Genomic DNA, 16,338 nt, shown 5'->3' with positions numbered 1-16,338 from the left:
GGGATAATTCAGATTTTTCTGAGGGGAGTACTCATTATTCAACAGTGTCAAAAGAAAGTGAGACTCCAGAATGTATAATATAACTTTGGTCCTTTTAATGACATAAAATACGAGCTATGGCAAAGATGAGTGGAATTCATTAGTCAATTAATCATTAGCAACATTATCACATGGCAAAAATTCTATCAGCTGCCTCATGTATGTTGAAATCACTGTTGATATCAAGGTGAAGTATCAAAATCTGACAAAAAGGTAGTGACATTTAAGGTGTAGCTTTATCCTTCACCAGGAAGGCACATGATGGAGTTTAAAACTACATGTCCCAGAATGCCTTCATCTTTAAGACAATGCCTGTTTGACAGACTGTGGTACCCTGCTGAGGTAGTACTCGTGGTTTCTCAGAGTGGCCAACACACCAGCTGAATTCATGTGTTTGACGTTGGCGTCATAGCAGTATGCATTCCCATGCATGTCAGTCAGCTTGCCTGGGGAAAGGACAGATGGCCATTGTAAATGATCTGCACTTTAACATTAGCAATGTTCACACTATATATTTAATACTTGCCCATGCATAGTAATGTTTTTTCTTAATAATTCACTAATTAACACTTAGCAGATGGAGTTTCAGCTTATGATGACTGTACACAAGAAATCCCAAAGATTAATGACTCGGAACATCACATTCAAAAATGCCTTTTCAACATCACAAACTGCACACTGTCATCTTTGTGAATGTCGGAACCGGGATGGAACCTTACCACCCACTGCCTGCAGGATGGCTTCAGGTCCACAGGTATCCCACTTCTTACAGCCTGGGCTGGCAAACACATAGGCTGAGGCCTTCCCTTCCACAAGCTGGACAATCTATTAAAACAAACAGTAAACCACACACAAGCCCACGCGTTGGTATGTATTTATCTTAGTTCTGATCTTATTATAGTTTGATAAATGGCTTCCTTAGAATAAGCAGAATGAATCAAGAATTCCATTAGTTTTTGTCTACTTGGGTGCAATCAGCTTAGTTGCTGGAGGGGTTAGAAGCTGAGATTGGAATCTGAAATTATAGCTCCACCCACCTTGTTTCCTGCCCCTCCCACTTTGATGACGCTGTGCGGCTCCATGGCTGCTACGCAGTCAGTCACCAGTTTGTTGCTGTGGGAACGCGTGGTGGTGACGATGCGCTGGCCATCTGGAACCTCCTGCAGCTGGAAGCCGAAAGCTCCCAGACCCAGGACGCCCCACATCGTCCTGCCCAAGACCGCCTCTGAACCCAGCTAAGGGGACAGAGAAGAGGTGAGTTCAACCAGCAAAGACTAAGAAAAGATGAGGTCAAGTCCACATCGGTTATTCCAGGCAACCAAGGCCCTGTGAAGGTGGTGGTTGATCTGAGCCAGTGTTTTTTTTACTCTTACAGATCTAATTCATTTCCTTGAACTGAACAGTACATTAATGGTTTTGTTAGCTGTTGGTGTTAAAGACAGGAAAGGTTGATAAGAATGCCAACTCCATGAAATCTCATACCTGGTAGTTGAAGAAGGGCTGGTTGATAACTCCTGCTATGGCTTTGCCACCATATGCGATTCCAATCAATACTGTAACATGGTCAAGCAGCCCTGAATCGAAACATCAACATAATCTGTTCACACAAGACCGCACAGTAATCCGTATCCTTCCTGTACCCCAAAAGCATTACACACAGTTACAAGGTGTATTAGCTTAGCAAAATGCCTCATCAGTCATCACTTTAAGTGCTAGCTGATTCAAAGATAAGTGACTTTCCTCAAGTGTCTCTGACTTCCTGATCTCTCTGCACCTGAATCATCCCAGTAACCCCCCACTGCCCCACCCTTCCATCCTGAGCCTACAGAGTGCGGTAGCCAACAGCTGACGCTCGGAGCCTGAGTCGACCTTCTGTCTGTGAGTGGGGCTGAACAGTTAACTCGCGGCTACAGCAAAAACGGCACAGGAAGAACGAGAAAGAAAATGAAGAAAGAAATAAAGCAGGTGAGATGGAGAGAGCAGAAAGGAGGGAGACAGTGTGGAAGCACATGGTTACAATACGCAGAGGGGTTTAAGGCAAAGTGGAAATGAGACAGCTATAAATAAATCAGCACCATCACACCACACCACCACTAGCTTTAAAGCCCACTGATAAAAGCGCCACTTTTTACCAGTCCCAAGGTCTGTATGGTGCATACCGACCTATAACTGTTACAGGTCAGTGGGTGCATTTCATTCTGTTACTCTCTTAGGTCAGTGGTATCATTCAACTAAAGAATCAACCATGGAAATAAACCAAGACACTACAGAGCAAGTGTGATAAATCAGATGCTGTAAGCATTACTGTAAGTCAGCTAATTTGAGATTTGAACTGAAATGAATGTAAGCTGCATGAAAAACATTATCTTATATATATCTTACCTTCTGTGTATTCCTTGGTGCCATCAAGTGGATCAACCCACACGACAAGCTTTCAACAGGCAAACGCACAAATGAAAACGCTGATCAACCAAACTGAACAACCAATAAACTATGCAAGTGCTCTAAGTATGTCATGTCAACGGTGGGTGTACAATAATGTACAGTTAGGGCGGTCGGTCTACAGTTATTTCTCACACTGTGAAATTGGATTAATGACAAGTGTCAGCTGTGGGAACATGTACTGTATACAGTAATACTTTAGTTGATTACTTTCTCAGGTATGGATGGACAAAATATTTCCCCAGCCAAACCCTCTAATCCTGATATGTCTGCTTCACAGTGTAATGTCTAAGCCATCAGACAATTTCCGAGAGTAGACTTTGTCCTCCTCACCTCCTCCTCCTTCAGACTGCTGTACTCTGGTGGGCAGGGCTTCAGCAAGACCTCCTCCGCTTGTTTGGTCTCCATCAGGTCCTCCTCTACTGTCTCTACTGGCAGGTCCTGCAGTTAGGCAAACAGCATGGTCACACATACACACACCTGAGCTACAGGTCCATTTAATAAATCTTTGAATTAAGAAATAAGGACACTGAGACGGATACCTCTTCTCCAATGATGGTGAGCTTTGGAAAGCTGTGGGACAATGAAGCGCAAATGCTCTTTTGGACCAGCCTATCGGCTGCAGTCTGCAGATCATTGGCTCCTGTCTACACATGAGAAAGTGTCACTAATGTCATTTTAGCCTCACATGTTACATAGTGTCACAATGAATAGATATGTAGTTTGATTGTGGAAAAGACATTGATTCCACATCTACATGTAGTTTCTTTCCCACCTTTTCAACTATGCCCAGGTCTCCGCTCTGCATCACTCTCCTTGCGATGGCTCCAGATTTCTCGGCCACTGAGTAGGCCGAGGCCATCAGCCGCATGAGTAGTGCAGGACTGCTTGACATGGCTAATACAAATACATCGAGTAGTGTGACGCATAATGTGCATTAGTAAGGGAAAGGTCTTCGCTTGTGCTTAGTCACCATTACATTTTACTTGTTGCACAACCACACACCTGACTCTGCCACTGTACGGCATTTCACATTGTATCTCTCAACATTAATAACACACCCACATACTCTTAAGACATATCTCATTGGCTACACTTGTGCCCGCAGACATGCAATCTTCCATTCAGTAAAAAGATGCCCATTACTACAACAGTAAATGGTACACGTTTGTAACAGACACCTACAAATGAACCAATGTTAACTAAGTTGTAATAACTTAACATAGCCTAAAGTTAGGTGCATTATATAAATCGTTCCTTGATGACACTGACGTTAACTTACAATGTAACGTTACCAAACTCCTGTTTGGCCTAGCAAAGAAGCTAACCAAGGTAGCTAGCGTTAGTTCACTGTACATGAAGAAGCAAAGTCCTACTTTCTAATTACAAACACGGCCTGACGTATTAAAAACAGAAAATAAATAACAACAGCATAGCAATATGTAGCCTACGTTAACTTACCTGCTACGATCAGTATGCCCTCGCTGTCACAACTCGCGACTGGCTGGCCACCAGCGATTCAGTACCATAGCAGTACCGGCGGTGTTATGTCAGTCCTGGTTTCTACACCAAGTGGTTTCCTTGCGCATGCGCACTGTGAAGGTTGCATCTGGGTGCTAGCATTAGGCCTAGCCCTACTGTATGCTCATAGTCTACTGTAGTTGCATTTTCTTGAACCCAGAAATGTCGAGTACCCTAAAGTTTTATTGCAGAAATCTATAGGCCAACTTAGTTGCTAAAAGTTGCACTTTGGTCAATTTGCATAATAAGATAATTAAGGTGAGACACTAAGTGAATTGGGTAAAACATGTAAATAATAGATATCACCATGAAACTTTCTCAATTGATTACTTATGTTAAGATGAGAAAAAAAAAAGACAGAACTGCATACAGCATGCACACAGACACACACAATAACTACAAGAACTGTATAGAGCAGTGGTCCCCAAACTACAGCCCGCCACTTCATTTTGGGTGGCCCCCCAATACAAAACATGTCCGTGGTATATAGCATCTGGCCCGCATGGGAGTACGACATCGTCAAACTCTAACCTCCGTAATTTCCCCCATTCATTCTCTATAGCGAGTCTTAACAGTACACATGTAATACTCTTTTTGTCCACTGGTGGTTGTTTTGGCGCTGTTTCGCGTTTGCCATCGAAAACGGAATGAAATGTAGACCTACCTGCAAACAATGTAAGAGGCCTATGCTGACTGCATCAGTGCTCAAAGTATTCTACAAGTTTATCAATTAATTGTTAATAACTAACTAACTTCTATTCAAGTCATATTTCTGGGACTTGCTGGGATATTTTTTTCTATATTTTATTCACTAGTTCAAATGTTCATACAAATTCACAAAGTTCTCATCAGGTGAGTGAAAGTAGTAATTTCAGATGTTTTTGCCAGCACTTCATAAAACTCTCATAGTTTGGGAACTTCAAATTATTTGTAGGATATTGCTTGTTCACAACTTGAGCTGTGTGTGCAAAGACACAGAGTTCACAGTTCACACATTTTGAATAAAATACACTTTTGGGACTCCCTGCTAATACTTTTGGGAATGCTATTTTTTATTAGTATTATTTCATTTGAGCTACATTTTACACTGATATAGCATGATTGCAATATAAACACAGCTAACAATGGTATTAAATTGCAGTAGCCTATGATTAAATGTAATGGAATATTCAACTAAGGTAGACTGCTGTTGTTCACAGCACTATGTTGTTCATAGCTATTTATGGTTACTAATATACTCCGAGTCTCTGGCCCTCTATTAGAGTCAGGCATAGTGAGCTGGCCCTCGGAAGAAAAAGTTTGGGGACCACTGGTATAGAGCATGCACACACGCACACGCTGTAAAATAATTATTTACAGTACGCACACACTCAACAGCGTTCACTATCTTCCTCATTTGTCTCCTCATTCCCTTCAGTCTCATCATCTTCTTGGTCTTTATCTGTATGTATTGTGAATGGGTTGCAGCAGCGGACCTCACCCCCTTCACACTTGCAGTAGTCAGTGCAACTCACAGCATGGCAGCTGCTGTTTCCTTTGCTGCAAGCCGTCAATTTGCTGCAGCTACAGCTGGTGACATCAAGCAGATTAACTGGAGACACTGCCTGGATGGCAAGAGCGGGCATGACAGCACCTCCATTAGCAACCTCCCACCCAAATTTAGTGATGTCTCTGGCCTCTCTCTGACCTGCAGTCTACAACATGACCTGGAGATGAGCACGCAGTATGTGCAGCATCAAGTTGGCATCAGTTTGAGTAAGCCTTTTAAGTTCGGGTAGCTTTTTGCTGGGACTGTAGATCTGGTAGTGTTATTCATCGACTAGGCCTTCTTCTGCCCATACAATGTGACAAAGAACTCCGTCTTTTAGGTCTTTTAGTATATTTTAGGTCGTCACTTTGAGTGGCATTAGGTTCACCAAGCACTGGCCTACAGTAGGGTTATCCCTAGCCATCTGAACTTAAAAGGCCAAGTCGATGAATAACACTCGCTACAGTCCCAGCAAAAAGCCACCCAAACTTATTAAAAGGCTTCCTCCAACTGATGCCAACCTGATGCTGCACATACTGCATGCTCATCTTTAGCATTCTTTTTACACACACACAATATCCCTGAGACATAGGAACAAGTCTTAGGATACAGTATATTAAATAAAAGGACAAATGAATAAATAAAATAGATACAGACAAGGAAGGCCAAAAAAAGTTTAAAAAGTAGTGAGACAACACAAATCAACAAGATAATAAAGCCAAACACTATTAACTATTCTTGTTGACTTACATAGTAATATAGACTAGTAACAAGATGGTGGCACAATATGCACATGGACTTTAGATATAATGGGCTTATTTTAAGCCTAAGCTGACAAAAACACAAGTCTTGTATGTATGTATGTAATAATACACTAAAAACATCATTTTGAATACTGTATTCCATTTCTAGATGGCCTTAAATCCTACACACTGTAGCTTTAATGTACCACGTGTAAGCATATAATTTAAAAATCTTGCTTTTAAATCTCAAGAAAATTATATTATATAAGGGAAGGGGTTTGGTGTTATTTCAAATCTTGAAGTTCAGTATCTTCAAGAGGCTCTGTGTAGGAATAATGTTACAAAAAATGCATGAGGTCATTATTAAGGTTATCAACCATGATCACATTAAAGCCAAAGTACATTAAAGGAGAGCCGTTTTACACATGCGTCATCCACCAATTGCCTTAAAGGAGAATTCCGGTGTGATATTGACCTAAAGTGTGTTGAAACATGAAACCGAGTGTGAACGTATGTCTCATAGCCCATCTCGGCTTGTCCCCTGCACTCCAAAATCTGGCGCTAGTTAGACGATGCTACCAACAGCTTTTTCAATGGTGGTGCTTCGGCATCGGGCTAGCCATGCAAATAAATCACTGTTTTACACCATTTACGAGGCTCAATGTATCTCCACACTTCATTGGTAGACTTCCGAGGGCCCTGACATTTAAAACGAGACATTGAGAACTTTGAAAAAGCACTGGTAGTTTACTTACCAGTTTGGAATCCATGCATTTCCACTGAATTATTTTTGGAATCTGATCCCTTATCATACCTGTTCATTCTTACTCGTCGCTCGACTTATCGTCATCATGTTTCAACACACTTTAGGTCAATATCACACCGGAATTCTCCTTTAATATGAATAGCCATCTTTACTGACAGCTTAATTTGTAGTCATTCTTACCTTTAACATTTTGTCTCTTTCTTTTCACCACATGAACAATCCCAATGACCACAGGCAGAATCAGCAGAATGAAGAACATAGTAAGTCTAATAGGGATCTCTGTGACACACACACACACACACACACACACACACACACACACACACACACACACACAGAGAGAGAAGAGGAACTCAAGTAAATGCAGACACTTCAAAACAGAAAATAGACCGTTTAGAAACAAGAAGATAAAAGTCACAATTCTTTTAACTAGCTTGAACATGAGTCAATAATCTTAAAACAAACCACACTGTGACCAAGTTGAGAGTTGCTATAACTGAGATAACCCATTAGAATTCAGGAGATCTACAGTAGGCCATACGTGTCTGAATGTTACATTCACAGGTTTGCTTTCAAAATGAACAGCTTGGCTCTCAATACCAATTTCAATTAAGTTTTTGCTTGGGAAACAATCATAATAACTGTGTCATGCACTGACACAGAGTTATTCAGGCTACAATATTGCTTTTTTCTTTCTGCAGAATTATAAGCATCTCTGAACTGACCACATTTCAGCCCTCTAAGTCACTTGATACAACTTAGAAACACAACTGAGCCCTAGCACCAGGTCTTGTGAAGCTGTGTGTAAAAGTAGATCAATATAGAATGAAATTATGAGTATTGGTGACCATTATTTGCAAAGGTATGCTCATGCGTTTTGTAAAATGCCCTGTGGAAACTCCCCATGTGACTTTTGGTTGCCCAAAATGCATCAAAGACTATGTATATCAAATCACTGACAATCAAAGGCTTACTGCATATGAATGCCTTTGTATAGAAGCATAATCTTGTTTCTCAAATGAGGTAACATTCTGAAATGACATGCTTGCATTTTGATTGTATGTCAGGGGCTTTAATATGGAACGACTACACTAAATATGGAATTACACAAAAGTATAACTCTTTGCCATTCTTTTGGATGAAACAACATGGATATTCCATTTCTATGGGTTCTTGTGGACATTACAAGACCCAATATCATGCTACATCTACATATTAATGAGGATATACACAAGGGCTAGAGGGGCACCAAAGGGGGGGGGGGGCAGTACACATTTAACATGAAAAAGATTGTAATGTAATGTATCCCAAGAGTCCAAGCTGTCAAATGGTGTATAATATGACTATGCTACTGTACATAACAATACGTTGGGGGGAGGTGGGTAATGGTTCTGCCGGCAGGACGGTGAAAACTAAGAAACGTGACTGTACCTAAAGATGCACTGGATTTCCCCTTCTTTGCTTTTCCCATTTCGTCAGATTCCATCATGAGTCCCGGGGATCTTCCGGTTGGATCTGGATCTGGATCATTATGATGAAGAGGCAATGTAATGTAAGAGATTCAGACTAGGGCTGTCAAAATGACTGATTAATTTCGACTAATTAATTTGAGAAAAAATAACTGATTAAAAAAAAAATAGGGCAGATTAATCGATTCCGTATGACCTTTGACCCCGAGCCGTTCTAGTCAGTAACCATTAGACTGTAAAATGAAGGAGAGAGAAGTAAATGTGCTGACTAGATCATTGATGGGAACATTTACTTTTAAAAAACGGCCTGATGGTGTTGATAAAAATAAAGCTCACACTAAAGAGAGCTTAATCAATTATCTTCATGAAATAGAGAGCTTAATCCATACTCTACATGAAACCTTTTCAGCACTTTGCTTAGTCCCTCAGAGCTGCAACCTTGAGGAAATATTTCCAAAACCGGCAGAATGAACTTAAAAGTAAGCCATACTTATTTACCAAGGTGTAGATGGCTACAACATTATTCCAGTGTCTTATCAGTTGGCAAGCTTTACTCATTTACCTAACATTGTATACGTGGCTACAATTTTAAGCCATCTCCATCTGGTGGTCAGTTGGCAACTCCATGTCTTCTCCCTTTGGTGAAGGTGCGACTCTTTGAGTGTGGTGTGACAGGCAGATGTGTTTTGGATCTGGCGGTCAGCAGATTCTTGCAGTGGAGAACCTTTCTCATCTATCCAGCTCAGATGAATCTTGTCAGTAAAAGACTGTTTTTCACAGCCCTTATGGGTGTGCAGGAGGCAGGAGAGAGAGACATCACTGTCCGTCCTTGATGGAGATGCAGAGACTGCAGAAGAAGTATTGATGAGAAAAGTTCAGGATCCAGCCCAACATTCAGTTTAAAAGCCATTTCAGTGCCATTCCTTATTAGCCTGGGTGTCATTCCGAACTTAGTCCCGGCCACAACATTTGAGGTCGGGAAGTTCGGTCAGGGCATTGCTCCATAGACCTCTCCGGAATAAGTCCCGCCTCCGAAACATCCGTGTCCACCCAACTTCCAAATGTCTATGGGAAATAACATGGCGTTTCCAAATATCGTACCTGTCAAACTCTGTAGGTGGCAAAGTAGAAAAAGCTGGTGGGCGGATTGGCCTACATACTTCTGCCATCTAGTTTCCACTAGATTTTTTGATTGTCGGTGCCGTTAAAGTAGTAAACGATTATTAATGCTAACCGGGAGCTAGTTCCGATGTACGCGGGCGGAGGAGGGCGTTAGATCTCGCTCACAACCTAATGTGATGGTCATTTTCACGCGTGATTTCAGTGGTCTATAAAAGTAAATCGAAGGTTCAGCCTCTTTTCAACACGACTTAACTTTGGTTTGATTTTCTCCCCTCTGGAGAAGTTTTGGCTCATCTTTGAAAAAGAAAGAAATCGCCGACAAAGACACTAAAGACATGACGAGACGAGATTTTTTCACGGAAAACATATAATGATAAGCAGACTAGGAATCAGAGGCAGAGTTGTATTGAGTCATTACCTTTATTTTGCATGACCTTGATCAGAACAGTAACATTTTCAGAATGTATTAACAACCTATCAAACATGACGATTTCACGCAGGGTTAATGCCACCTCCGTAGACAGGCTCTGGTGCCATGAACTCCATTTCAGTGAAGACAGGTTTGATATTTCGAAACGCCATGTTATTTCCCATAGACATTCGACGCCCGGAAGTTGGGTGGACATGGCTGTTTCGGAGGCGGGACTCGCCCTAGATCAGGCGGACCAATCAAATCGGGCTTTACGATGATAGACCAGGCGCTGTTGCTCACCTGTCCATCACGTCATCTGAGCACGCTTAGATTAGGCTTATGTTTGAAACAAAAACGCTGTGGCTAGAAGGATTACATGGCTTTTAAGACCTCATATGGAAAATGCATATTATTTAATGAGGTTTTATCACTGAAAACGATTATTTCTGAAAACTTTGGCCAAAGTTGAGATGTGGGAAAACTCGTGGTTTCACTTTCATCAAGGGAAAACAGCGCTGTTGCATTGCGACATGTTCCCTCGTTCGTTTGAAATCTCTGATTAACCACCTGTTCGAGGGATTTGCGACAGCCTTTTCCAACGTGTTTGTAGCATATCAGTGTTCAACAGAATTATTTTTAAAAACGGAGGGGATATAGGCCATCCGTTTTTTCCTAATAGCCACCCTACTATGTATCTCTTAGATTTCGCTAATGAGTGTTGTAGGCTAGGAGTTATTGACGGCACTAACTTTTACAAAAGACCAGAAAACAATGTTAAGGCATTTGTGGAGAAGAAGGATGGTTTGTGTGTTTTCTTCCTACACCTCACGGTAAGCTATTTTGTTGCTCTGATTGGTTAGTTCTATCCAATTGAGTGCAGAGGCATTCCCCCCCGGTATCGGTTGAAACCTGGTTGAAACACGCCCCATAATTATGTCCCAGTGTGGGCATCACAGTCCCGCCCACAGCCGATTCTGGAAGTAAGAATTCAATACAATTTCTCCATTGACAATTGGGGTATAAGCCATAAAAACGTAACCATACATGGTAGACTTAAAACCAGCTACGGCTGTACTAAGCGATATGCTCATATAGAGGGCGAAAATTCAAGGGGCACCAACCTTGTTTTGAGATAAATGTCTTTTATTCGCGATGTCTTGGATAAGTACTTCATTACCCATAATCCTGAACAATCCCACAATCCCACAGTGATGCCTCTGATTGGTTGAAAGACCGTACGTTTTCTTAGCGAAAATCCCTGACCAAGATGGCGGAGGGCCCTATCATGACATTCTAAAGTGCATCGTCACTCGTCAAAATTCTATTCAAATTTAGTAGGATGTCCAGTTCACATTGGGAGGGGTTTCGTTATCAAAAGTGGAGCGCATGGCGCAACAAGGTGTTCCTAGGTTTTTTAATCAGTCATATGGGTGTGTTTGGGGCGTAACATCATTTTAAACCAATGAGAATGACATCTGTCATTCCCTTTAACGCCGCAACGCGCGATATGTCAAATAAATGCATCGGTATTTTGGCATTCAACGGCGCATTTGAAGGAGGCTGCTTGCGAGACCGTATGGAATAGTCATTCTTAAACCATGCTTTACTAAAACCTAGCATAGCCTTCACACATTTGCACTCGTCTATTATTTGAACTCATTGGTAAAGTGAAACTAACTTCACCAAGGAGTCAGTCAACGACAAGACAGTTATATGCAGTTACTTTCACTATTGACTGACAATGGGTTACCACCGAAAACATAGGCTGGAAAAAGCAACACTTACCCTAATGTTGCTCAAATGACTGAATAAAACAACATTTATCCTGCAGGATAAATGCTGCAGGAGTTGCTTATATCTCGTGACAGTGCGTCTTCAGCTGTGCTCCATACGCGTCATAACTACTCATCATGAGATGTACAGTATTTCGTAATATCTTTGTTCTAATTATGTTTCCCATTGTAATCGTGCAATTTGTAATGCTTTGCATGGACGTACGCTGGTGTGCGTTCATGAATGATAGAAGGATGGTGCGTGCACCTTCCAATATGACTGTTGACATGCGCTCTTAAAGGAATACGCCACCCCTAGGTGAAATTGGGTCACTCCCCGCAGTCCCTAGAGTTGGATGAGTGAGCCAAAGCGTTTTATAGCCGACCCAGCCATTGTCCTAATCTAGAAACGGCCCGGTTAGCTTTAGCTTAGCGTAGTCGCTGTAATCCGGAGATGCCAGCTAGCATGTCGTTGCAAAAGTGAATCAAATAACTCAAGATTTTTTATAATTATTTCTCGTAACCTGTACATTCACATCGAGTACAAATTTCAATGCAAATTAACACGAAGGGATTTAATAGACCAATTTAGATTTGGAACTATTTTCGGGCATAGTACCGGCAAAGCACCGCTGCCAGGCGCAAAGACATCACGCAGCATCTGTAAACCCTCAACTTCCGGCAATACACCAGCGTGACTACCAAGTTCTCTGCTACTAGGCTGACACTGACAGGTGGGCTTTCTCTAAGAGTTTTAATGGCGATGAATATGATTACTTCGACTACTGGTGGTGTGAGTGTGGAAAAAAAAAAACTGAGGACTGCAGGATGGATCATTGGTGACAAGTCGTCGGTAGCAGTGACACAAGTGCGGTCACGCTCCTCTTCGGAAGCGTTGCCCACCATCGATGGCAGTATTTTATCCCACTCTGCACAGCAAACACTCCATTTCAGTCGGCATGGGTTGGCACACTCCACACTCACACCACCAGTTCGTGTTTGCTTTCGTTCTCTCATCCGACTCACCTTGACTAGTCACAACGTCCTCTCTTCCCAGATCCAAAGCTCGCAACTCCTCTTCAGTGAACTCAGGTTCGAAAAGGTAGGGTCTTGGATATTGGTAGTCGAAGTCATCATATTCATCGCCATTAGAACTCTTAGAGAAAGCGTGTTAATTTGCATTGATATTTGTACTCGATGTGAATGTACAGGTTACGAGAAATAATTATAAAAAATCTTGAGTTATTTGATTCACTTTTGCAACGACATGCTACAGTAGCTGGCATCTCCGGATTACAGCGACTACACTAAGATAAAGCTAACCGGGCTGTTCCTAGATTAGGACAATGGCTGGGTCGGCTATAAAACGCTTTGGCTCACTCATCCAACTCTAGGGACTGCGGGGAGTGACCCAATTTCACCTAGGGGTGGCGTATTCCTTTAAAATAGCATATGAACAACTCAACATTGACTTCTGACCAGGTTTAGGTGGTGTACGATAGCGATTTTTAGACAACGCGCCAGGCCCCTCTCTAGGTTGTTAATTGCCACACCCCTGGGCGCAATGTTTAAAAAATAAACGTGCAAAATACCAAATTAAACTTTGCGTGGGTGGAAAACGAACTTTTTGCCATGCGCTGGTGCCCAAAATACAGCCCGGAGTCTTTTACTGCCTATGGCGAAAATCTTAAAGATGAACTGAACTGAACTGAAAGAATCAACATTGATAATGTGTTGATTATGACAATTAAAAATAAATGACACTAAAAAAAATAATTTAAAAAATCAATACGTAGCCTTTTTTAAGCAACACCAAAATTGTGTTTGTTAGTATTAGAATGCTGGCAGTTTCAATGACGTCACTGGCATGGTAGGACCTGAGAAGTTCTATAGACCCTTTCAACTAGGTAAACAAAAACAATGCTTGAACGTTCTATTTGGTCCCCAATCTACTTCCTCTGCATTAAGATAACATATGGAATGTTAAAAAGGAAGTCTTGTGGGGCCAACTATGATGCTGATAATGGAACTCTCTTGAAAGGGTCCATAGGCAACAGCTGCAGCATATTATGTATACACGAAAATGTGTAATTTTAATGGCATGGGTTACAAATTTGAGCCTGTGAGGGACAGGCCTGTAGTGTCTTGACTACCACTAGATGGGTTTCAGGCTCCAGCTCAACCTTCAGTAGGATCATTTGGGTGAAATGACTGTGTGGGCGCTGCCGGAGCATGGACACTGGAATCTATCTGTTGCAAAGCAGTGGCGAAACGTAGGGAAAATTTTCAAGGAAGCCAAAGTGACGGGAAAAATATGTTTATTTCGGGGGGTATACATTTTGTGCAATGTACAACATAGATACATTTTGTGCGGCACAACATAGGCTACTGTAGACCTAGCCTACAGGTCATGTATAAAACTGGACGAGGGGCGCTTGAGACAGCAACACGCACGCTGTCTCTCTGTCTCCCTCCATCCCTCACACACACACATTGCCTACTGTACATCCTCCAAATAAACTGCATACTCACTCACCACCACTACATTAGGCCTATGCGAAGGCTACGGTGCATATACAAATAAGCTATATAACACGCAGTCACGTCAATGTAGGCTAACGCAGTATGGACTACTGGCACTCGTAACAGCAACTCACACGGGTTCTCTCTCCCTCCCTTGAAACTGTTAAAAACGTCCTTACCCCAAGTTGTCCCCAGATACACGGAGGATACACGAGTTTGCCGTTTATTTTAGGCTAACGTTAGTGGAGAGTTTGCGGATTTTTACCTTGTGGATGTTGATATTGCACGAGTCTCTTGGATAGCAGCACTGCGAGTTAAATTCCCTCGCATCAACAATCTGCCCTGAGACGGTGAACAACTGGCTTCAGGGTGAGTAGAAAGGGACATTGGATTCTGTTTACAGACCCGCTGTGGTTTAGTTACCAGCTAGTAAAAGCATTATTATCGATCTGTGTGATATCGTCGGAGTCATGGTTTATACTCTCTATGGTCGGAGTGCTAGCTTGTGGAGTTTGACATAAGAGTGTTTCCAAGGTGTTAGCTGCTAGCCCTTTCCTAGGTTGGATCGTATGGTAGCCTATCTAACACTGGACCTCATGAGGCTACTTCGAGATATTTTTCCAAAGGGGACAGATAGGCTACTGCACTTAAAGGAACCGTATGTAAGAAATGTATTTCAATTAATCATAAAATGGCCCTGATATGTCACTAGACATTAAGAAATCATGTTCATTTCAAATACTTATATCACTGACAACAGTACTCCGGCCAGGATATTGTCATTTAAAAAGTGAAGTTGCAGCCCTCAACTAATGTTGATGTTGTGTTTTGGCCTGATGCGCCACCCTCCACTTATACGTTAGACCGGCACATCCGGGAACTTGACTCGTGACAAACGTTCCCGCCCCTTTCAGGGGGAAAACAAACAACCCCTCTCATTAACTCCAACGCAAATAAATGTAATTCGTACAGAAATCGCAGGAGTAAATAATAACAAAAAATACCACAAATCAATATGACCACTCAATACATAACCACTTTGCCGGTCGTTGACCGTGAAAGATACCTACAAAAGCTTAATTCAATTAATATAAAAACATGTCCCTTCAGTCTCCCGAGTACGAAGTGGTGCAACAACCCCACTCAGTGACCAGAAGTGTCATACGGTCTTCTCTTCTTATGGCTTGTAGCCATAATTTTCTTCTGTCAGGATTTTTTTGAGGACATGGTAGGCAAAAGAAATTCAGGGAGGGGTTCTTAGCTGTGTGGTTGGTACATGTCTACCGGTTCACTCTGGCTTGTTCTGAGGGAATGTTTTCTCCTCAAAAGGGGCATGGCGCAAACAACCTGCTCTGTGTGACGCGGGTCCGGTTGTAAGTATCTACTAAACACAAAGTCAGTGTTTCGGCATCCGGGTTGGCAACCAAGAGTCAGGGTGGAGGGGGAGGGGATACACCGCTCTACAGTAAATTGAAAGTGATTGCAGTACCAGTTTTGGCCACAGTCTTACATATGGTTCCTTTAAAACTTTAAAACTTTAAAACGATTGAACGAACCTTCCCAGACTTTGTAATTGCGACCAGTGACTGCATTGGGTGAACGAAGCCGAAGTTGAAACTTAGGCTCCATGGCACATAGACTGTGGGCTCGCCCTTCTATGAATTGAAAAAGACTACAAGCTGCTCCACCGAGTTTGCGATAAAGTAAGCAAGAAAAGGGTTTTTTAAGTCAGGATATGGCAAGTCAATGGCATTTATTCATCCAAAGTTACAGACCAGTTTCCATAGTGCACATCTTATCAATAGTTTGAATGTCGTGTGTGTTTCTGTGGTTTATATATCACACGAACTTAGTCAGGGCCAATACACCATCAAATAGAACACTGTAAATGCTAGTTTAAACACTTCACTTTTCAGGTAGCCGATAGGCTAATCATTAGCCTTTCAGACGTTAGAATGTCATTATAATGCTGCTAACATTACCCTACATGCAGCACAGGTA

The 16,338-nt window shown here is 42.0% G+C and overlaps 2 protein-coding genes across 17 annotated transcripts in view; both read right to left on the bottom strand.

Moving 5' to 3' along the window:
• Positions 1-73: 73 nt before the first annotated feature.
• On the bottom strand, positions 74-4,306 carry bpnt1 (bisphosphate nucleotidase 1). The gene is made up of 9 exons (XM_042094833.1): positions 3,943-4,306; positions 3,257-3,378; positions 3,024-3,128; positions 2,815-2,922; positions 2,422-2,470; positions 1,522-1,613; positions 1,077-1,274; positions 759-864; positions 74-485 (listed from the first exon to the last, which is right to left on the bottom strand). Exons 2-9 carry the CDS (start codon positions 3,374-3,376, stop codon positions 340-342), a joined length of 924 nt encoding a protein of 307 aa, XP_041950767.1. The 5' UTR covers positions 3,377-3,378; positions 3,943-4,306; the 3' UTR covers positions 74-339.
• A 936-nt stretch (positions 4,307-5,242) lies between these two features.
• Positions 5,243-16,338, bottom strand: part of LOC121711314 — a 35,837-nt gene continuing 24,741 nt past the window's right edge. For 6 of the 16 annotated variants that reach the window (XM_042094803.1, XM_042094804.1, XM_042094809.1 and 3 more), the window contains 4 exons: positions 9,071-9,355; positions 8,471-8,560; positions 7,220-7,318; positions 5,244-6,595 (listed from right to left, as the gene is read on the bottom strand). In XM_042094803.1, the coding sequence (XP_041950737.1) occupies positions 6,558-6,595; positions 7,220-7,318; positions 8,471-8,560; positions 9,071-9,355 (512 nt within the window). In that variant the 3' untranslated portion in view covers positions 5,244-6,557. Of the gene's footprint in view, positions 6,596-7,219; positions 7,319-8,470; positions 8,561-9,070; positions 9,356-16,338 lie in introns of all 16 variants that reach the window. The other 10 variants (XM_042094802.1, XM_042094799.1, XM_042094800.1 and 7 more) reach the window with 4 other exon arrangements.

This window comes from Alosa sapidissima, chromosome 6, assembly GCF_018492685.1.
Source record: "Alosa sapidissima isolate fAloSap1 chromosome 6, fAloSap1.pri, whole genome shotgun sequence".
Lineage (NCBI taxonomy): Eukaryota > Metazoa > Chordata > Actinopteri > Clupeiformes > Clupeidae > Alosa > Alosa sapidissima.
The sequence above is the reverse complement of the archived record's forward strand: the minus strand, read 5'-3'. Positions and strand labels throughout refer to the sequence as shown.

What these genes read in the sequence shown, in the direction of transcription:
- bpnt1 (XM_042094833.1), bottom strand. Translation starts at nt 3,376, where the DNA reads ATGTCAAGCAGTCCTGCACTACTCATGCGGCTGATGGCCTCGGCCTAC. An exon ending in ACCTGGGCATAGTTGAAAAG is followed by an intron (nt 3,129 to 3,256) that starts GTGGGAAAGAAA and finishes TCTCATGTGTAG; the next exon opens with ACAGGAGCCAATGATCTGCA. An exon ending in TCACCATCATTGGAGAAGAG is followed by an intron (nt 2,923 to 3,023) that starts GTATCCGTCTCA and finishes GCCTAACTGCAG; the next exon opens with GACCTGCCAGTAGAGACAGT.